The following is a 24,097-nucleotide window of genomic DNA, read 5'->3' as shown; positions in this document are numbered from 1 at the left end:
CACTCTCCACCTATTCTTTTGAGGCATAGTCTCTCCCTAAACCTGGAGTTCACATTCTCAGCAAGGCTGGAAGAAGGCAAGCTCCATCAATCCTCTTGTCTCCACCCCATCAGAGCTGGCAATACAGGCATGTGTGTGACATCTGGCCTATTTTGTTGTTCCTGGGATCCAAACTCTAGTTCTCATGATTGTACAAGTGCTCTTAGCTGCTGAACCATTCTTATAGACTCTGAATTCTTTATGATATTCAATTGTTTGTACATAGAAGCTGAATACCATGACAATGATGGAATAAAGTATAGTTAAAAAGTGATAGGAAACAGTGGATAATTATGAAACTAGTTAGAAGTTTACACATATTGCATGGACACCAGGCATACATAAAATGACAGTAAATGAGCCAGTCATTTAGGAGGAGAAAGTATGTGTTTTACTTTTGCAATGACTTCTTTAAGCATTTATTTTCATTTTAATCTACTGTTTATTTTGAAAAACAGATATCAATATACAGTACTTTTGTAGGCAATTACTTGATTTAAAATTGCATTAACTGTATTTGATTTTGTGATAATCGTTTGCTATCTATAAAGGTTTCCTACTGGAGGAGCCACAGTTGAGTGAGATCTTGGGCAGTTTTTGAAAATGAAGTCTGCCAAAACTTTGAATATGAGGTGACTGTTCTTGTTTTTTAATAAAGTTGGCAGAATGGAAGATGTTGACTTACCGGCTTAAGATCCTAGGGGCAAAAATGTACCGGTTTCCACCTTCATGTAGTAATGCATCAAGACTATGCCTTTCTTAAAACTTCATATCATGTCATTCAGTGCTTAACAGATAGACCTCTTTCTTTCTTCCTCCAGCTCCCCACCCTGGGCTTTATCCTGCAAGTCACTTCACTAAAGAAAGGAGTCAAGTTTTGAAGGGCAAAACATGATTTATAATGGCACTCCTGATATTTTGCCAGGGACTTTCTCCTTTCCTTTAGTCCAGACTTGTCTTCCTACCTTCTTTTCTTGACTCCCAAATCAAACTATTACTCTTTGTATTACACACTTCACTCTCACTCTACACTATTCATTGTCCTCATTGGGGATTTCTTCATCCAAGCTTATATTAGACAGAAGAAAATGTTCATGAGTATGCCTGCGGTGGATAGTCTCGAAAGATTACTAAGTGTCAGAAAACAGTAAATTACTTTAAATCAATACATTCTGAGTTTGTCTGCTGGGGATCATCCAACTGTATACCTCAGTAACGATAATAAATTAACCAGGTTTTGTTATTAACAATTCAGGTATAGTCTTAATTATGTTTCTAAGTTACTTTTCTATTACTGTGACAAAATACTATGGCCAAGAGGACTTATAGAAGAAAGTGTTTAATTGGGCTTATGGTTTCAGGAAGTTAGAATCTGTGATGATGGAACAAATGCATGGTGGAAAGAACTGCTGAGAGTTCACATCTTGATCTACAAACAGCAGGCAGTGAGAGACACACTTGCAATGGTGTAAGTCATTTGAAACTTCAAAGCCTACCCCCAGTGACGTACCTACTCTAACAAGACCACACCTCCTAATCCTTCTCCAACAGTTCCACCAACTCTGAACCAAGTATTCAAACATATGAGCCTAGGAGAGGCATGCTCCTTCAAATACTGCACAGTAAATATGCCCTTTGAGTCTTAGTTTCTTCATCTGTGAAATGATGAGACAGAAATGATAGCATATTCTGTAGAATTTCTGAGAAAACTAGAACATACAAAGTCCACTATAAAATGCCATGTCTCTATAGCCCCCAGTTCAGTGTTATTCATCCCATTTCACATTGACAGAAGATTCTGGAATAATCAAGAATGAGAACATTAAGTGCTTTTTGGAATTTTTATCATTAATGTGATTTTCTTCTTCTTCTTCTTCTTCTTCTTCTTCTTCTTCTTCTTCTTCTTCTTCTTCTTCTTCCTCTTCTTCCTCCTCTTCCTCCTTCTCCTCCTCTTCTTCTTCCTTCTCCTCTTCATCAACATCATCAACATCTCCTTTTTCTTCTGTCTTCTTTTCTTCCTCCTCTTCCTCCTCTTTCTTTTCTTTTATATTATTGGAACCAGACAACTTGACATTGAACAATTCTGAATTTATCTCAACAATTTCAAAAGAAAGCATTTTAGAAATTGATCACACCACTATATCTGTAAGAATGATGCAGCATCTCTAACCTGGGATGTGTAATCAGAAGGATACATTGGTTTCAGTGTCCACTAGTCGTAGATGACAGCAAAACTCAGTTAACACATGAGGGTTTCAGAAAAGACTGGATCTAAAGGTCCCAGAATATAAGAAAATTGTAAGGGGTTAGAGACAATTTCAGAGGTTAAGGAGAGTTGTTAGCACACCTAACTCCAGAAGGATCAAGGAACGAGAGCAGTGTTGTGAACAGAGAAGCACATCAGGTCTTGTGGAGATCTTTATTGTCTAAGAGGGTCAAGGGAATCTATGGGAAGATGATATAGTAAATGTCCCCAGTTCCCCTCCCTTCCTTGGGTTTGCTCAGGGTCTGCAGGGATCTATACAACCACAAGCCTTCAGTAGTCTTGACAGAAGAACTTCTCAGGGCATGAAGAGTAAGAGACAGCTCTGTAGAGACCTATGGAAGCCAATCAGTCAGAGTATCATGGGGCAAAGAGTAGAAAAAAACTATGGATCTTCATATTTGTTGGTTGGTTGATAAATTTGTTTGTTTTGAACGCACCCAGAACTTAGCATGCATCCTAAGATGGCCTTAAACTTGTGCAATCCTCCTCTCTCAGAGTCCAAAGTGAGCCCCCATGCATAGTAATGTCCTGCTCAATAACCTCTCACTTGACAACAGATTGCTTGTGTATAATGGTGGTCCCATACAATGAGTTACAGACTTCTGTGGCTCAGTGGCATTGCACTTGTCATGATGTAGCACAGTGCATTACTTGTGATGATGCTATGTAAACAAATGACTGCTCTGCCTGTCACGCCAGTGTGCAACTCAGCACATGAAATCACTTATTGTACCTAATACCCGATAATGACAACAAGTATGTTACAACGCCAGGATTTTAATGTTTATTTGTGTGTACAATTATGTCCATGTACAGGTCAGAGGACATCTTGTGGAAGTTCATTCTCTCCTTCCACTACGTGATTCCAGGGGATGGAAGGAACTCAGGTCACCAGGCTTGGCAGAAGTGCCTTTACCAGATGAATCATCTTAATGGCCATTATGGTAATTTTCAATTTTCTTGAAATAAAGTTATTCTTTATATTTATATTTTTTAAAGTTCACTGTGGGGCTAGAGAGATGGCTCAGCAGTCAAGAGAGCACACTCCTCTTGCAGGGGACCCAAGTTCATTTTCCAGCTCCCATGCTGTCATGTGGCTGTAACTGCCTATATTGCCAGCTCCTAGAGGATCTGATGCCCCTTCAGGCATTTGCACTCACTTGCACATACCTACACACAGTCATACATACACATGGAATTAAAAATAAGGCTCTTTTTAAAAGTTCACTGCAAAATGGCGTGCTGTGTTATGTTGTCAGTTGCCTAATGTATCATGATTGCATCTAGTGGCCTATAATATACATTATATTGATAAACTGCCAAGTGTTTAAACCCACTGAGAAGCTGGCTCTGGAAGCTAGAGTTGCTCCCTTCCCCATTTCATACCTGATCATGTTTGATTCAAAGTGTCCTCCAAGGCTATTGTTTGGGGCTGGTCCCCTAACTCTGTGACTAGAGGGGAAAAATGCCCAAGAGTAAAAGCATTTTATTCTTGAGAACAGCTAGAAAGTAAACCATCCTCCAACAGAGCTTACTATTGCTTACCCCAGTCCACGTAAGTGCCTGCATGGGAAAGAGAAGCCAGTGGTTCAGTCACGGGAAGCTCACCATTGGGATAGCAGAGAGGACTTTCTCAATGGGGAATTCCAGTCAGCTAATTCACTTTTGTTGGCTAATTCACTTTTGCTGGTCCATTTCTGTTGGACACTGTGAGCACTCAGTTTGATGCTGTAATTTTTGTCTGTTGACACTTGGTTTATCACGTGGGAGCCCCACCTGAAGGGACACCTGCTTTGCCCAGGATTCTCCCTATTGGAAGCTCCAGCTGGTTCCCCTATTGAGTCTTCCTTAGTTGCTTTCTGCTGGATGCTTTGAGCACCTGATTTGATGATGTTTTGATAACTATCCATCTCTTGATATTTATTCTTTTACTTTAGGTTATTATATGTTTGATAGACAACTCATTCCAAACCAAAAATTTTGTAGACCCTATAGAACAGGTTCATATCAAATCACTGACCTATGCCATCTGAATTTTGCAAACACACACTGAGATGTTTACATAATGACAAAATCATTATGTCTCTTAGAGTACATCCCCATTATTAAGTAATACATGACTGAATTCAGATTTAATAATCTGAATACAGTTTTGTATCAGCTTGATCCAAAGGGATGTTTTTTTAATTTCATTTCTGATCCATTATGAAAGGCTTTATGAAGGCATATGGAAAGAGACATCACAAGGCACTGTCTTTATTCCCTCCTAAACCCATCAGAGTCATAAGGAAGCAATCCCAAATTCATTACCCTAATCCTATTAGCATCTTTTCAAGAATGACTCATGCCCCTTCAGAATAATTGCTGTCACATCAATGTCAAACGTTTGTTATCATGACCACATAACCACATGCTTTGGAATAGCTCAGATGAATGCCAGGACCAGCTGGCAAGGGGGGAAACTCTCGCTTGCTAATTTCTTTTCCTTACATGTTTGGTCTGGAAACACTTGGGATAGAGATGTCATCATGGTCTCCAGCCTTCAATGTCTCCTACTCTGTCTTTTTCATTTCTTCTTAGAATAGTTTGTCATGCTATCCACTTCTAATCCTTCACCTTGTGTCTTTCTGAGTCCCTCCTTGGAACCTTCACTGGTCTCCTGTAGTTTTCTAACTTCTGACTGTCACTGCTCCTACCACTCTGATCATCTAAGATCCATTTGCCCTATCTGACTGATAAAGTATATCCATGCAGGGGTGGACCTGAGAAAACACCGAGGTGCCGGAATCTTAATCCCTGCTTCTCACAATCCCATGAGCAGGAAGCACCGGTGATGAGTTCAGGCATATGTTGCGTTGGAATAATGAGAAGAAAACCAAGCCCTGTTCCTATAAACCTACCTAGAGGGTGAGCAGCCCTGCCAGAAGAAAGTGAGGCAAGAAGACAAAAGAAGAACAAAAACAACAGTAATAGGTGTCAGGGAAACAGGACTTGTTTGCAATTCCAATATGAGGGAGTGGGAAGATAAACCAACACCTCTTTCCATTTGGATCATAGTTTATTCTAATTCCATGGGTGTGAGTGAGAAAACTGAACATCTCAACCAGAGCACACTGTAATGGAAGACAGGTTTTGGTGGGGCTTGATCTTTTTCTGACTTGTCACAATCTGAAAGCCAGAAATGTACTAAAAGAAGGAGAGAAACACACATGTGACAGTTGAGAATTTAAGGAAGACCCCATACAGAGGCTGGAAGCGGCTGGGGCCACAGAGCACACTCTGAATTGCCAGGAGCTAAGAGCTAGCCTTGGGTTCTGAGAATGTAGTATCTGGACACCTGAGGTGTGTGTGTGTGTGGGAAGCAGCTGGAAGGCAGAACGCCCTTCTTAGGCCTCGTTAGAAACACACCTTCCAATTCCAAAGAGCTAAAGCCATTGTGCTATTGCTTTAGCACACTGTTCTGATTTTAGGACTCACAGATGAAAGGAACTAGACTAGGGATATATTAAGTTTTTGTAATTGGTAGTGTAACTCTTGCAGGTATATATTATAGATGATATAGTGGTTATAAAGTTACTTTGATTTGGGGTGAGATAGACACACCTTGTTAATGGATTCATTATTTGTCTTGCAATGGCCTGTTAGGGTTTGGAAAAAAACTCAATCCAAACACAACAGCTCTCACACTCAAGTGATGCCACTGGTTGTTTTCCTGTGGAATACCTGTTATTTAAACTATTGTTTTTCCTATAATTAAGAAGACTGATGGCTTTCTAATTTGACATGGCACATCAGTGTGTTCCATTAAGAAATACTGAAACAAAGGAGTTACTTACAACATAGGCTCCAATGGACTTCTATTACAAATTTCCCCCCAAATGTTAAAAACTAGGGTAAAAATGATTTGGTTGGGGTATGATAAAGCTGAGTGCATATAAAGGATTGGTACCTACTTCTAGTAAGTACAACTGACTCAAAAGGGACATGACAGCATTTTGTAGAGAATCTCCTACCATATGACATGTTTCGGCTAACTTGAGGGGTACCAATTGCCTTGATATGCTCAGTGACTTCTCATGTGGTAACAATGCTCATGCATAGTGCAGAAGCTAATGATTTCTTTACTTTTGATGCTCCCTTCCAGTAGCTACCTGTTCAAGGTTACAATGATTTGTTCCATAAAAATGAGCATCTTGTGCTGGATTTCACAATGGTCTTTTGTAACAAAAGTCTATCAACAATCATTGAACTAAATGCTGTCCTTGTTGCTGGGGTCCTTCCACACTCTATTCCAGGCAGCGATGATTTGTCCTTATCCTTGGCACATAGAATAATTCCACGTAGCAGGATTCTGGCCAACATATGCCAATGCATTCCTAATTAAAATGCTGGCAATGCAATATACGAGTTAAGCAGTACCATGCTGGATTACAAATCATATTTATTCTGCTCTTCTTGGCATTACTGCTCTGTTGACGAGAGAAAGAGACCTGACACACAGCTCTGTTGCCTGCTTTCCCAAGCTGGATCCACGGTGCTTGTTCTACCAGGGAAGATGCTGTTGATTTCCCCTCATGTCAACACTACTAACATTCCACCGGGAATGCACGCAGTCTAACATTTTCTCACGAGGACCGTGAAATCATTGATCACGGTGCCTTTCTTGTCTGTGTTTTCTTGATGTTGTCTGGGGTAATGGAAGGAAGCCATTCATAAGCATTTTTTTTTTTGAGAAATAATAGACAGCTCCTATGTGAGATATTTCAAATGTGAACTGGGGCTTACCCAAACTCTTTCAGGGTACCAGCACTGTACCCTCTACTCTGTTTTATTTGGCAGTGTTGGGCAGCTATAAAAAGTAGGAAATCTGGAGAAAGCTTATGTGGTGTGGATTCTAACTATCAATACTGGGTAATTGGGCAATTTTCCTAAACTATTCCTGTCTTATTTATCTTTAACATAGAGATAGCAAACTTGTCACTTGCTAAATCTAACATGCTATAACCACTGTAAGATGCTGTTATTTTGTAAACCATCAAGAAAGAAGAAAAAAGCAATATGTGGTACTGTATTAGTCAGCTTTCATTTGTTGTGACAAATTCCTTGAGGTAAATGAACTTTAAAGGAGGGAGAACATATTTGGGCCCACAGTTCCAGAACTTTCAGTCCCTAGTTACTCTGGATCTGTAGTGAGTCTCCCAAAAATTATAGAGGCAATAAATAGAGAAAACTGTTCAACTCATGGTGAGTAGGAAGCAGAGAGAGACTTTTCAGTAGCACATCCAATGATCTAACTTCTTCCCACTGGGATCCATCTCCTAAAGGTTCCACTGTGTCAACAATAACACGAGAGATTGACAAACAAGCCTTTGTTTAGTGAGCGTCAGGGTGGTACTCAAGATCTAAACCACATAAGCATCAAGCAGGCAAGTAGCTAAAGTGATCAAACACAGTTCTGAACAAATTTGTCTGTGCATAAGCCATAGAAGCCACATCCTGATAGTTATTTGACAGTGTTTACAGAAATCTTCTTCTTTAATATGCATTTTGACTATACACAGGTTAACTGTAGCAAAATACACATCTCAGAGTCTGTAACTTGGTGGTTTCTACTTTCTAGAAATCAGTGAACTGGTGAATATGAAGACTTAAACAATAATCTGGCATCTGTAAGTATTCAAACAATGTTGCCTATTAATATTATTGTATCCATTTAGATTGCTGGGAGATAGAGTACAACTCTCATGAGGATTTAACTACAGTAGGTCCGTAAGAAAACAATGTAAGGCGTCATTTTAAGTTGTGGCTTTAAGATGATGACAGTCAATGTCTAAGAAGAATTTTCTATCAGTTTATGTATGTATAATCCTCCATATGACTTCACTGTGGTGTCTAATAGAGTTGGAATGGTATCCCGTGCTTCCACTGGTCACAGTCCTGGCATGTTCCCTAGGGGATGACAAAGCCCCTTGATGGGAGTGATTGTATCTAGGTAAAACCTTACCTTGAATGAATCTTATTTTTGACTAATACCTTCACGTAATTATCCTTCTAGAAAGCTGAGTGGCCTTTACTGGTCCCTTCATCATAATCAAATTCATAATATCATGTGAAGAACTGGTCATCTTGATCTGTTTGGTCAGAGATCAAGACTGACTCAGAAGTAGTTTCTGCTTCATCTCCAGAGACTTTCTCAGCTACACATCTATTGTCCTTTCCTCCGAAGAACAGTTGGAACCTTCTCTGTGGAGACACATGGACTGACATTACCTCTATTCTGGCAAAATGATTTTGAAGAACTTTCTTCAAAGGAAAGACTCTATTCTCTTATTAAAGGAAGACTCTATTAAAGGAAGACTCTATTCTCTTCCAACATGAGTTTTCTTTTTATTAGTGTTTTTCTTTTCTGTTTTCTCTCCTTCACCCCTCCACATTCTTTTTGGAAGATTCTCCTCTATTACTGAGGGACCCTTTCCCCAAACTTTGTTCCTTCTCATTAGAAACAGGTCTCCAATTCTAACAGACAAGGTTAAATGCTATCTTTCCCCTTAGGGGGAAAAAACCCTCATTTCCTAGTTTATGTTTTGTGGCTGAAGACAACAGAACCAGAGGAAACGGTTGCTGTGACCACACGCCACTATGTGGAGCCAGCCTTCCCTTGTTGGAACTCATGAACAAGGGAACAAAGTGAGTTCCCACTGGTCTTTAGTCACTTTTCTGCCAGGGAAGACTTGCAATTATGTTTCTCTATCAGTGTTCAGGTGGCTAGTAGCTCACTCTTCTTCCAGCAGATTATTAAATATATTACTAATTTGTGGCCCAAAGAACTAAAATTAAGCAGGAACAAAAGTATTTCCATGGCTACACATCACTTGAGCACACCAAGGAGAATAGGTTTTGCATCTTGCTCTACCCAGTATGCTACACTGGGCTTCAGACATAAGTCTATTTGCCACAGTTACATTTAGAATGTAACTCCTCACAGCCGAAAGAATGCAGTGTTTACAGAGAGCTTGTAATTGCTGTAATTATCCCTGCACACTCTGCTCTGTAGTGAGGTATCGCCCTGGGCAAATGAAGAAGCAGGTCATGAAGAAATTAAATCAGCTCCCCAGAAAGATCTGAAAGCTTGAGCAGCTCTGGCTGTGAAGGCATCTGCAACTTCACAGTCAGCTTCTTGTAAAACAACAATTTCATGCCAGTGAGTATCCAAAAGCTCATTCTTTTCCTTTTGAGAACTCTGCAGTATGGTATAATACTTAGCGAGTTTACAAAATCAAAGCCAATCCATCTAGCTGGGGAAAAGCCTGTATTTGTTACTCACATTACTTTCAGAGTTTTCTTCCTGCTGAAATTATTGGAATACAAAAACAAGGAGTGGCCAAAGTGTTGGGAAACTACCTTCAATTGACGTTTAGCAAATATTTAACAGGTACCTATGAAACAAGCTGAGGAAGTGGAGATACAATTTAAGCAGCCCCAACAATACAATAGTCAAGAGGTCTGGGTTTGGAAAGCTTTCCAAGTTGACAGTAAGGCACAATACCTGGCTGACCTTCACAGCACTGAGGTTAGGGAGAGGGTGGGGAGACCATTAGGAGCATGGGGGAGGGGTGACTGGAAGAAATCACTCTTCCTTAACTTGATTCCCATCTACAATGGCCATTAAAGAGAGGGAAGGCCAAGGAAGGTAAAGGTTGCTAGAAAGTAGCAATCCAAAGAGACCAGGGAACATGACTCCAGGGAAGCATTGTGGATCCTGACCCTGACATTCACACTTAGGACTCTGTGAAAACAGGTGCAGAAATGCCTTTCAGCACACATTTGTATTTCTTACAAGCTATTGTTTGTCTTGTAATGTTTAAGTGTCCTCTTTCCATTAGCTCCATATCGTTGTGAATGGAAGTAAAAAAAAAGGAAATTAAAGTGCAAAGATTTTAAAGGAAACAAGTTCAATGATTTTTTGAGCAGATAGAATATGGGTAAGGTTATACCAAACCAACAGCAATAAAGGTAAGCATTTTTAAAAGATGTAATTAATAAATTAATTGTGTGTGTGCGCGCGCGTTCGTGAGTGTGTGTGTGTGTGTGAGCACGCATTTGTGCACATACACAGAGGCCAGAAGACAGTGTTGAATCTATCAGAACCAGAATTACCGGTGTTGGTAGGACTCCTGGTCTGTTAGATGGGTGCTTGAACCCAAACTCTGGTCCTCATGATTATACAGCAAGTACTCTTAACCACTGAGTTGTCTCGTCGGTTCAAAGAAACCATAAAAAAAATAACTTCATAAGTGAGATGCTAATATGTTAATGTATGACTACAGGCCCAACACAGTTCACTATTTCTATTTTACTAGGAAGGCCACTGAGGCATGCAACCTTCAGCTTACCAAGTGACCTGTCTGATACACTGTGCAGCAGGATTTCTCTTGCTTTAGAATCTACAGCCAACTACAGCTACTGGGCCTTTCTGACCCCCCCCCCTTTTTTTTTTTTTTTTTTTTTGCAAGTCCACTTTTAATTCTAAAGGAATTATCTATGAATGCCTTTATTTCTTAGGTAAATTTACTCAAGTGTTTGTTTACTAGCTTTCTTGTTAACTATGAAAACTTGGCCACTGACAGATAAACTGACGAGACTGTTCAATTTGGCCCCTGCTGTATATGACTGACACTGATGACAGGTCTCGCCAACAAAAATTCTTGACTATTTCTTATTCTTCTTGAACATAGACTTGCTCTTTTATTTATTTAATTTTTTACAACTATCTATCATGTATCATCTATCTATAATCCATCCATCCATCTATCTATCTATCTATCTATCTATCTATCTATCTATCTATCTATCTATCATCATCATCTATCATTGATCTCTCATTTATCTCTATCTGTCTGTCCGTCCATCCATCATCATTATCATTTATCTAGTGTAGTATGTAGATTTGGGTATGCATTCCTGCACATCTGCACATGTGCCACAGTGTGCATGTGGTGGTCATTGGGCAAATTTTAGGCATTGGTTCTCTCCTTCTACCCTTTGGGTCCTCAGAATGACTTTAGATCTCATCAATCCTGACATTAAATGCCTTTGCCTGCTGACCCGTTTTGCCAGTCCTGAAGCTTGCTTCTTGATTTACTGAAATAGCAGCCTGAGCGGCTTGTTATGGACATCATGAATGTGTTTGTCACACACCCTGGTGCTACCCAAGAAGAGGAAGGGAGACCCAGGAAAGGAGGTGAGGCAGCAACAGCAATTCCAGCAAATGGGGGCAACATCTCCTGGGTCAGCAGTACCAAGCCATTCCATTTTCTTAAGGTCTAAAGCAAAAGATTCAACAGTCTCATCAATGACAACCCTCTGTTTAAACTACCAGAGAGATAATAGCCAATGTTTTAAAGAGAGAATTCCAAGTGGGCAGGTGTTAGACAGACGTGGGTTGAGAAAGAACAGATGGATAGGAGATAGGGCAAAGCATCAGGCAGATCATGCATCTTTAATTTCTTGGACACAGAAACTGTGTGTAGAGAAAGCAGAGAGAAGCCTCAATTTCTGCATTTGAAAGGCACTGCTCTGTGGCTTACATCTTTTGGTTTCTAGTTCGACAGTAACTTGATGCTCTGGGGAACATTTATTGACCTCTGCAAAACAGAAAGGCCTTATTATTTTCAATCAATGAGGAGATACAGAGAAGGAAAAAAGATCCAAAATAATGACAAAAGAGTAAGAAACTTAGGTTTAACTGGGTAGAGGAGGAGACACAACGTTGGTTTTTGTTTCTGATGGATTCTGCCCTACTTTATGCTTGCTCTAATCCAAATAATGGGATGAATGGAAATTATGGTGATATTTTAATTGTACTGAAATGTGATTTTATTTATATGTTAATAAGTAAAGTTGCCTGGGGGTCAGAGCTAATAGCAAGCCATAGCAGAAGCTGGGTGGTGGTGGCACAAGCCTTTAATTCCAGCCCTTGGAAGCAGAGGCAGGCGGATCTCTGTGAGTTCCAGGTCAGCCTGGTCTACAGAGTGAGTTCCAGGAAAGGCACCAAAACTATGCAGAGAAACCATCTCAAAAAACAAAAATGGGTTAATTTAAATGTAAGAACTAGTTAGTAAAAAGCCTGAGCTATCAACCGAACATATATATATATATATATAAATATGTATATGTATATGTATATGTATGTGTGTGTGTATAAGTATATACTTATTGGAGAGTTTTTCTTGTATTAGTTATAAGCTTTTTTAAATTTTAGACAAAAAAGGGGAAATGAGGTGGTATTGTGTTCCCTGAAATATTGTGCACCCTAATAAACTTATCTGGGGTCAGAGACAGAACAGCCACAATATTAAACATAGAGGATAGGCAGTGGTAGCACACGCCTTTAATCCTAGCATTCCAGAGGCAGAAATCCATCTGGGATCTCTGTGAGTTCAAGGCCACATTGGAAACAGCCAGGTATGGTGACACACACCTTTAATCCCAGGGAGTTAACCCTTAATCCCAGGGAGTGATGGTAAAAGGCAGAAAGATATATAAGGCATGAGGACCAGGAACTAGTAGCTTTCAGCTGGTTAAGCTCCAGGCTTTTGAGCAGCAGTTCAGCTGAGAGCCATTGGGATGAGGACACAGAAGCTTCCAGTCTGAGGAAACAGGATCAGCTGAGGAACTGTCGAGGTGAGGAAGCTGTGGCTTGTTCTGATTCTCTAATCTTCCAGTTCACCCCAATACCTGCCCCAGGTTTGTTTTTATTAATAAGACTCTTTAAGATTCCTACTACAGGGGATGGTGATGGTCAAGTCTTAGTAGACTGTAGATTTAATTTGGTTAGTTGTGTAAAGGTACATGGAGTGTGTGTGTGTGTGTGTGTGTGTGTGTGTGTGTTTTAAGGTTGACTTTCTCTTTGAATCTTCTGTAGCCAATAACATGTGTAGACTATACCATAAAAGGTCTTTGGCATGAGACTGAATACATAATATTTTAATGGAACATGACAAAAATCAAAACAAAATATGGTTTTAAAAGTCCACAAATAGGACAAATGCAACCCAGAAAATTGGTTAGCAAATAACTTATAATGGAAAATGGCTATGGTCCAACCTTTCCAATTCAGGTTGCTAGACACCAAAACATTTTCATGACGGGTTTTCTTCTGGTGTTCGGATGGAACCCAGGGCCTTGAGTGTGCTGGGCAGATGCTTTATCAATGAGCTATATGCACCTGGCTCTTCTGGGTAGTTTTTCTGGAGTAAATCATGCACAGTATCCGTGTGTACATAATACGGATAGTAAAGGAAAATAAAAGTTTTCAATATTATGCATTAAAAATAGCAACTCGCTCATTTTTAGATACAAAATATTGCAGACACAACTGGAGCCTCTTGTTTCTTTGTCTCTGTCATGAAGCATTTAAGGGAGCATTCAACATGCTTGTGTGCTACTCTGTGTTCTTACAACTTCAGCAGGTCTAAGTCGGTGTCTTTTTTGTTTTGTTTTGTTTTTCCAGACAGGGTTTCTCTGTGTAGCTTTGCACCTTTCCTGGATCTCACTCAGTAGACCAGGCTGGCCTCAAACTCACAAAGATCTGCCTGCCTCTGCCTCCCAAGTGCTGGGATTAAAGGCATGCGCCACCATCGCCCGGCTAAAACCGTGTCTTAAACAGTAACTTTAAGGACAACATTTGTTCATGCAAGGTGCGTGTCCTCATGTGGCCCAGGCTGGCCTCAATCTTCTGTAGCCAAGATGACTTTGAATTTATAAGCCTCCTGCTTCCACTGCCTGAGTGTCTGGATTATAGTTCTTTGCCGTGTTTTTGTTTCTCTTCCAGTTCTGGGGATCAAACCCTGGGCTTTGTACATGGTAATCAAATACTTGGCTAACTGAGCCAGTGTGTACTTCTGTGGTGATCTGAATAAAAATGGTTCCCATAGTTCCATAGGGAGTGGCACTATAAGAAGGTATGGCCTGTTGGAGTAGGCGTGGCTTGGTTGGAGGAGGTGTGTCACTGGGAAGTGAGCTTTGAGGTCTCAGAAGCTCAAACCTGGCCATTGCGCCCTGGTGCCTGAAGATTCCAATGACAAGGAGTAGGGGATGAATAAAAGAGAAGATGCCTTATTAGTACCTGCCAGGAGAGTGTATTTTATTCCTTGTGAGATAAGAAGTCACTGTATGCAACGCTGTGATGACAATTTCATTAAAAAGAACTATGGTGGGCATTGTGTAAACTGATAAATACATGTAGACCCAAGAAGTCTATTAGAGGGCAGTGCAAGTATCTGGGAGAAGGGATGAAGGCTTGGCCTAGGGAACACTAGAAGCGATGGAATGAAGAATTAGATTTGGAGATTTGAAGGGGAGAAGCAACTGGGTTGTTGGGTGGACTGGAGATGGGGTGTGAGAACAAGAGGAACCAAGGGTGACTGCAATCTTGTTTTCTTAAACTTCCAGAAAGAAAGTTTTGACATTTTACATTTGATATGGTTAAATATCTACAGAGATGTTATAGAGAGGTTTTATGTATGTACAACTTAAACTCACTGGTTATCTCAAAATTGTGCTCCAAATTATTTGTAACTATGTTTCATATTGTAGTAACAACAGACATAATTGTCAGTTATTTTCATTTGGTAATCTGGTGGCATATTGCTGCCTTTATCTGTATATTCACATTTATAACCTACTGGCTCATGGTGTTATTGCTATATTTTTCCAAACCATCACAGTCCACAAATGGGCCAGTTCCCCATACAGATACCCTTACTAAGCTAAAGATCCATGGTATATATTTGTGATTGTTCTTGAGGGCATGGGGATAGCCACAGACATTGTTGTATGGATTTCATGTAAATAATTTTGTTACTTTGGCTTCTGATAAGGATCCAGGTCTTATTCACGTAAATTACTTGGAGGAACTGGAGGTGATGAGTTTTAATTTTAAAAAGAAAGAATTTAATTAATCATAATTATGTATATTAAATAAAACTTTACAGGGCTAATAAGGATGATCTAATAGGCATCAGTTATGAGGAAGTACATCTGGAATATTAAAGCATGTGCTGGATCACTTTTTACTGCAGTAGGTAAATGTTTGTGGTAGTTTGAATGTAATTGGCCCCCATAAGCTCATAGGGATTGCCAGTCTTAGGATATGTGGCCTTGTTTGAGTAGGTGTGGCCTTATTGGAGAAAGTATATCACTATGAGGTCTTCTATGCTTAAACTATACCCAGCATGGACACAGATTCCGTAACTCTCAGCTCCTTTCCAGCACCATGTCTGCCTGCATGCTGCCATGTCCTATCATGATAATGGACTAAACCTTTGAAACTGTAAGCCACCCCAATTAAATGTTTTCCTTTGTAAGAGTTGCCATAATCTTGGTGTCTCTTCACAGCAATAGAAACCCTAACTAAGACCCTGTTCGAAAATAGTTTCCCTTTTCATATATGTATACATTTACCTTACAGTTATCTGAACATGAAAGTATACAGGCCACTGTTCCATAACTAGAAGGTTTAGCTTTCTTTACAGCTACTAAGTGGAGAATATGCACACTCTTTTAAAGTTTATGTTGACTAATGATTGTTAACTTATTAAAGAAAAGGAGGCACAGTCATGAAGAACAGTGGCTTTCTTTATGTAGAAAGTATTCTAGGAATATCACACTTGCATTTTTTTGAAAATATTGGGAATGTGATTTCCTCCATGCCTTGATTTTTAAACATGGTGTTCCCCTCACTTCTACTTCTGGAGGTTGTCAGTGAGCCTGAAAAAGCCATTCAGTGGTGAGGCCTTCTTATGGACCCAGACCATAGGATAAGGAATAAAAACACCTGGCTTACATTCCAGGCCCTGTGTTTAATTAACCAGTTTTAATTACTTGATTCATTATCATATAGTTTTGTATCTTAGGCCTCTTAAAATTAAGTGGTTTAAAAAACACGTTGTCATTAAACATCATTTTAAAAGCAGAAAGTGGGCCAGGCATGGTAGCACACACCTTTAATCCCAGAACTACAGGAGCCGAAGAAGGCAGATCTCTGTGAGTCTGAAGCCAGCCTGGTCCTACATAGTCCTACATAGTGAGTTCCAGGCCAGCCAAGGCTACACAGTGGTGCTCTGTCTAAGAAGAAGAAGGAGAAGGGGAAGGGGAAGAAGGAGAAGGGGAAGGAGAAGGGGAAGAGGAGGAGGAAGAAGAAGAAAGAAGAAAGAAGAAAGAGGATGAGGAAGAAGAAGAAAGAAGATGAGGAAGAAGAGGAGGACTCACTTTTATAATACCAAGAATCATTTTGAGACTAGATTTTGCTATGTAGCTCAGGCTGACCTAAGACTCCAGAGTGTTCTGCCTCTGTCTTCCCAGTGTTGGGATAATAGGCATGTACCACAATCTGGTGTCATGGACTACTTAGCCACTCAAAAGTTGAGAGCAGAGAACGATGGAAGGTAATTGGTGTTGGGTGCTCTGTTCCTAGGCTCCTCTGAAGGCTGAAAAAGGGGGCCATTAAGACAGGACGCAAATAGAGAAACTGATGATGTAACAGTCCAACTTGTATGAGACTGGAGAGACCACTCAGAGGTTAAGAGTGCTTGCTGCTCAATCAGGAGCACCAGAATTCAGATCCCATCAGATGGCTGACAGAAGTCTTTAATGCCCTCTTTTGGCCTCTAGGGACACACACACACACACACACACACACACACACACACACACACACACACTCACACAGACCCATACCCTGAGGCATAAGCACACACACATAAATGAAAAGAAATCTTTAAAGATTTTAAATTAAAATTGCTAACAAACAATTTACATGCCATTTAAATCCCACGTAAACACATCATCTCTTTCCTTTACTTGCTGAGATCTTCCTAGATATGTAAGAATAAAGGAGAGAAAGCGTACTACTTTCAAGTCTTCCTTGTGACATTTGTGGAGGTGGGAGGGTGTTTGTGTTTTTAGTAGGAATCTCTTGAAATGACTGACTTCTCATTATTATTTCCCTCATTCCTCCTCTTAGCTGGGGCTGCTTTACCTAATTTATTAGTTTGATAATGCTCATGCTTTTCTTCTGTTTTGTATTTTAATACGGAGTTTCACCATATAGCCCTGACTGGCCTGAAACTCACCCTTAGTTTGTCTTTTTTATTTCTTCTCTTTCAGAGCTGAGAACCAAACCCAGGGCCTTGTGTTTGCTAGGTAAGCGCTCTACCACTGAGCTAAATCCCCAAATCCCTGAAACTCACTCTTTAGGCCAGCCTGGCTTTGAACACAAAAGACATCTACCTGCCTCTGCTTTCCAGTGCTGGCATTAAAGGCTGGCACTACCACATCTGGCCCAGGGGTTTGGAGCAGTCTCTAGCTAGGAGCTCTGTAGCCTAGCTACATCATTGTAGCAAGCGGTTTTCTTATTCTGACCCCAGCACAAAGGCAGAACTAAATTTCTGCCTCATTTCATCAGGACTGAATGTCTACTCCTTGCACACCTCTTGTGTCTTGCTGTTCCCTTGCTCATACTATTGACAATTCAAGTTTCTCACTGTGCTTTAGCCCTGACCTCTGGATCCTGGCACCTGCTGCCATATCGGCCAACGGTACATTCTTTCCACTGGTCTGCCACCCAGCTACACCCTGTCCCCACCCAGGATAGCTGCCAACGACTCCATACAATGTGCCTGTGCATTCAGCAATCAGTATCTTTTGGGATTTTGCCCATTGATTGCTTCAGATTCCTTGACACCCCCTTCTGTTTCCCAAGTAGACAATCAGCTACTTCTGGATCCTGAGAAGAGGCCCTGCCAATCCACTAGGTCTTACTAATATACAGGTCAGTATCCCAGGCTGATACAGGCTGAGCCAGGCTCCAACGCCTCAGTGTGAGCACTTTTTATTAAAGGTTTTCTTCCTTACACAAAATAGCCTTCACAGACGATTTTCCATCAAGATCATCATATGTCTCATGTGGTCAATAAAGTTTAATGAGCTGGGAGTTTGGTGTGCTTCCAAATGCATGATCAAGATGATCACAATCCCTAGAACAGGAATTAAAACAGAACATCCTACCTCATTGTGCATTTATACTCTTCTTCTGAAAGCAAAATACAACAAAAAAAGAATTCTAAAGGATACAAAACGATCAGCTAACTGAACAATGGGCAATTTGACATTTTACCAAAGATTTAATGACTGCAGAAAGAGACAGTTTGCCACGTCTAATGAACATTGCTCATTGGTTTGGTACACTGGGGGATGACTTGAGAAAATCGCTAATGATACTGTTCTACTAACTAAATGTCTAAACCCAGAAAGGCCTCCATCCCAAGAACCCCAGGCATGATTTTGATGTTCCATTTCAAAACCAGTCACACTGTTTTGAATCGCACATGGATATATTTCTCAATGATTATTTGGTCCTAAAACTGTTAAGTTTTTCAAAAGCTGAAGTAGAATCTGAAAGAAACAAACTGCTATGGAAAATACATACACGCAGACTACAGGCCAACCAAGTAAACACATTAAGAAGGTTTGTACTGCCCCCTGCTGTCAGTGTCTTTAAAATATCAACTATTACAGTAAAATGGACACCAAATTGGCAGGTAAATAACACCAATGCTTTGTTCTGAGCAATGATTGTGAAGTAAGAAACCAATGCCAGCGATGTGTGCACGAGCACACACCAAAAGACCCAGAGTATAAAATCTGTTTTGACTTGTAGCCACCCTTGTCTACTTCATTATTTTTCTAAATTAAATTACTTGAATTTGCTTTTACACATTCACATAGTTAGGCAAAAACATCCAAATAAGTCAACGAATGCTCATTTTCATAGTCTAATCCTGACTTGCAAAGCCACAGTAATTGGTTATTGTTTTTGCATATGATTTAATTCAACCATCATAAAATAGAATGTGACTTCTTATACGTTCCATTTCACAGATGGAGACATCGAGTCCCCAAAGTGTCTTCATTTAAGGGACAGAAGGAGTCCAAGGAAGACTTCTGATTGTAAGCCCTGCAATATGGGTCTAAGGTTCCTTTCCTAAACTTTTTTTTTTTGCACAGGAGAAGGTATACATTCTGTAATTTAAAAGGAAGAGTTTATAGAAAGGATAACGACATGGTGTGAGGCTTTTTAGACCCTCAGTCTGCGCTCAAACTCACTGTCATCTCTGGCTCGACTCTGCTCTGGTGTCCAGAACGAAGCTCAGCCGTGTTCTATACTTGGTTTATTGTTCCTCCATACAGAAATTCTGCCCACTCTGGTTGCATCGCTTCAGAGATGGGAGTGTTGTGTTTGTCCTTAGTTAACACAGCAATTGAGTCCATGCCTTGGACTGATGTCTACATGGGTTCATCTCTGCTTGGTCTACATACACTTTCATCTCTGAACCTCTGGGTAACTTCTAGCCTTGGAATTAATTTTTACCTTCTTCGGTGACTCATGAACAAAAACCATTCTTTCCCATTTCACACCCCCTAGGTTCTGTGAAATCCAGACTCCTCTCTAACAGCCTGCTAGTATTTCTCACTGCCTCCTTAACCCCATTCATTGCCTTTCCTTGCAGTACACAAATTGGCCCCTGGCAACAGCAAAGTACGTCCCACGAGGGACACATGGTTGCTGGCTATTTGGTTTGCTTTTGTCTGCCAAGTGGTGGAGAAAATTCTAGTGCAGAAACCAGAGCACTAGCAATGCAAGAACTCACTCCTCTTCTCCCTTGAAGTAACACCGGAAGTCAACAAAATCACTCGACCTTTATATTTAAAAGAGTTCTTACCTGACTCGGGGAGTTGGGTTTCCCGTGACTCGACACTCCAGATAAACTCTGCTTCCTTCGGCGACTTCTTGGCTCCTCAGCTTCTGGATGAACCGAGGTGCAGAGGACAAGTTGCGGGCTTTCTGCAGCTCTGGGTGAGGGACGTGGGTGTGTGGCAAGGCCTCTTCGGGACTCTGATGGGCCTGGTAGCAGAGGCTGCCCTGGGCTAGCTTGACCTCTGCTTCCAGCTCCTGTTGGTCTAGCTGGTCTCCAGTGGGGCTCTGGCTGGCAGAGGCACTCATAAGAGTTGATGGCTGATTTTTAGGAGAGAGATACCCACTGTCTGGTGACGAGGACTCACCATTTGGACTCCTGTTTCTTGGCTTGGCTGCTTCTCTAAATATGGATGTCAGTTCCTCAATGAAGCTAGCCGCCTTGTCGCACAGTTGGCTCTGGGGGCCGGCTTTGCTTTGCTGGGCAACTTTGGGCTTTGCATTTGGGTTGGGAATTTTTGCACCTCGTTTTTCAGCCTTGCGGAGGCTCCGGATGTAGCTGGGGCTGGCCAGCAGGGGTGATACTCCAGGTTTCCTTCTTGAAGCTGGGGAAGTGATCCCTTCAGCTTGCTCTCCCGCCAGAGGCTGGACAGGTGCTGGCCTGTTATGCTGAGGTCCTTCCCTGGGAGTCTGCTCGCTGGATTTGGTCTCCTCGTGGGAAGGAGTTTCGCAGAGGCTTACAGGAGATTGGCTGAAAATCTGCGAGATCTCCTTTTCCGAGTCAAAATCTTCAGGTTCAGAGTTGTCTATTGCTCTGCGGGCCAAGTCAAGACTTTTGTTTATTTCTTCCTGACTGAGAAAAGCAGAGAGCCCTGGGAAGAAGTCAGCACTTTTGCCCTCTTCCTGCATGTCTGATAAGGAATCATAGAAGGAGTCGTGGGAGGACGTCTCTGACATATTTGAGCGGTCTCCACACACTCGTTGCTTGTAGTAGGAAGGCTGGAGGGAGACACAGGAAACCCGTGTTCTTGCTTTCTGAAAGACAACACAGAATCTCCATCAGTGCCAAGAATCCCTCCCTGATTTGTTTTATATCACTAGTAACAACCAGTTGGAAGAAGCATTGAGGTGAACCAATATAACAATTTTCTTTAGTCTGTAAATTGGAAGGATGGTCAAGTTCTCATATGTTTGCAACTAATAAATTACTTATTTTCGGTGTTTGAGAGAGTATCTTGCTATGCAGTTCAGCCTGGCCTCGAACCTGCAATCTTCCTCTCTCTCTCTCTCTCCTCTTTGCTAAAGGCGTGGATTAACAATGCCTGGCATGGTTTGTAATTTCAGGTTAACATACACCCAGCAAGTGAACACAAAGTATCGCAAATGATTTAAGAAGATGAGGTCTTCAGCAGGCACACAGCTTACACATACACCTCACTCATCACATGCCTCATCAGCGGTCTCATTTCAACAGTGCTTTCAGATAAGTGTTTGATAATAGTAGTGACGCTGACTGCCCTAGTTTGGTTTCTGTGGCTGAGATAAACACTCTGTGAGCAGAAACGACATGGGGGAGGAAAAGGTTTATTTGGCTTATAGTTCAAAGCCATCATGGAGGGAAGCCAAGGGACCTGGAGGCAGGAACTGAAGCAGAGACCATGAAGGAATGCTGCTTGCGGACGGACTTGCCCTCCACGGCTTACACAACTCAGGACCACCTGGCTAGTTGTAGCACCACCACAGTGGGCTAAGCAAGCCTTTTCACACCAGTCATACAACAAGAAAATAACACAGACATGGCCAGTCTGGTGGAGTCACTTTCTCCCTGGAGGTTGCTCTTCCGCAGGGGACTCGGGTTTGCATCAAGTGTGATCAGCGCACTGACTTTGCTCATACGGACCTACTCTACAAAGGACAATTGAACAACTTCAGTTTTCATTCATGTAATAAGGATAAATGGAAAGATCAAATATTTGCGTTTATAACTTCTGATGTATTTATTTATGTCTCAATAAATTGTCTCACCCTTTCTTTGTGTGCAGTTATCTTCGCTTATATTTGTGCATCCAACGTTATTCTAACAGACAGCAACACTCACTGACTTCCAAGTGCTGAGAGTGTGCGTGTGCTCCCTACTCAGTATTTCCAAACTGTCCTCTCAAGGGACGGGCTGAATGAATGGATTGTGTTTTAAACTTTGTGACTGTAGCACCCTGGTATATACTAACTGGCATGTTAGCATGAAACCAGCCACAGATGATACAAAAATGGACAAGCATGAGCATGCCCACAGACCTTATTTGTGGATACTGATACTTAAATGTTAATTTTTTAAAAGTTATAACTAATACGTTTTGTTTATTTTTTATTTGGAGACTTGTCCAACTATGTAATCCATCCTTAGACTACTGAAGGAGTTGGGATTATAGATACATGTAATGTCTGGCTTTAGGATTTTATTTATCTATCTATCTATCTATCTATCTATCTATCTATCTATCTATCTATCTATTTGTTATGTGTGTGTGTGTGTGTGTGTGTGTGTGTGTGTGTGTGTGTGTGCAGGTGCTCAGTGCCCTGATTGGCTAGAATAGGGTGTCAGATTCTTTAGAGCTAGAGTTATTGGAGTTGTGAACCACCCTACATTGGTGTCCAACTAGAGTCTTCTGAAAGATAGGCAAAGACTCTTAACTACTGAGCCATCAATTGTGCCCCTAAGGGTTTTTGTCTTTCAGTGGGAAAAAAAAAATCAGTTTTCAGTCTTGTATATAAAATACCAGTAGGGTGGATTAACTCCAGAGGGTGATGTTTACTGACTGCCTCTTGACCCAGAATCGTGACATAGTCATTCCATTCCAGAATTAAAATGTCACATGGGGTAATAAAGTGGAAAATACGAAGTCGTTAAACCAGTGACATGAAGTTAATAGAAAAATTTGATGGCGCTTCAAAAGAAAGTTGAAAGGTGCCTAGGAGTAATGCAGGGGGCGGGGGGAGTGTAGCCTAGTCTTAAAGGCCATATAAGACATTATTCTCGGAATATCATCTGAATACCACAAAGGGTACCTCAGTATCTGGGACATCAGTTTAAATTCTCCTTTTGCTCATTCTGAAGCAATGGGTCTCCTGTCACTCTGTGATTTTTTTTTTTTGTACATGTTGCTTATAGGATCATAAGAGGGAAGGCTGGAATGTCCCCAAAGTAATCTTTCCTTCACAATTGAGTTTAGAAGTCACCAAAGGAAGCTACATGGTGAACTTCAACGTTGTAAGGTTTGCCTGTAGTAACCTGGAGGGATATCCCCCAGAAATGTGTCTAATGAGGTGGGAATTGGGCCAATATGCTTGAAGCACTTTTCCATCTAAGGAAATCTGATCTCAAAGGACATCCTGATGATTAATCTTCATGGTCAACTTGATAGAATTGGGACTTGCCCAGGACACACACCTCTGAGCCTGTCTGTAGGTGTTTACTGAGAAGATTAACTGACTGAAGAAGACCTAACAGAGGGCAGTACCTTCTAACTGATGGCCCAAATATAAAGAGATTCTGGGTAGAAGGAATGTTGCTACCTGCCATCACATCTTCCCCACCAAGTGCATCTATTTCTGGTGTTGCCATCCTCCATTGACAACAAACTCCAATTTCTTTGACCCTTCTAGGAAAAGTAAGCATCCGTTACTCTCCAGAGAATTTCCAGGTCTTCAAAAGTGGTTTGAGACCCTAGAATTTCTGAGGTTATCTAACTTTGATAACTGAGCAAATCCTAAAACTGAACAAGTCCTCTTCTTATCATTGTACCCATTTTACCAATGCCACATTATTCTAGTTCAGTGGTTCTTGAACTGTGGGTCAGGACTCCTTTGGTGGTTGCATATAAGATATCCTGCATTTCAAATACTTATATTACAATTCAAAACAGTAGCAAAATTGCAGTTATGAGGTAGCAACAAAATAATTTCATGGTTGCGGAGGAGCTGTGTTAAAGGTTCTCAGCATTAGGAAGGTTGAGAACCATTGCTCTAGTTCCTGTGTC

At 41.0% G+C, this 24,097-nt stretch overlaps 1 protein-coding gene across 3 annotated transcripts in view; it reads right to left on the bottom strand.

Moving 5' to 3' along the window:
* The window catches only part of Palld (palladin, cytoskeletal associated protein), a 413,911-nt gene that overhangs the window by 372,131 nt on the left and 17,683 nt on the right, over positions 1-24,097 (bottom strand). For all 3 annotated transcript variants that reach the window (XM_006996647.4, XM_015989967.3, XM_015989968.3), the window contains exon 2: positions 20,089-21,095. In XM_006996647.4, coding sequence (XP_006996709.2) covers positions 20,089-21,017 — 929 coding nt within the window. In that variant the 5' untranslated portion in view covers positions 21,018-21,095. The remainder of the gene's footprint in view (positions 1-20,088; positions 21,096-24,097) is intronic.

This window comes from Peromyscus maniculatus, chromosome 17, assembly GCF_049852395.1.
Source record: "Peromyscus maniculatus bairdii isolate BWxNUB_F1_BW_parent chromosome 17, HU_Pman_BW_mat_3.1, whole genome shotgun sequence".
Lineage (NCBI taxonomy): Eukaryota > Metazoa > Chordata > Mammalia > Rodentia > Cricetidae > Peromyscus > Peromyscus maniculatus.
Note: the sequence above shows the minus strand (reverse complement) of the source record. Positions and strands in the feature narration are given on the sequence as shown.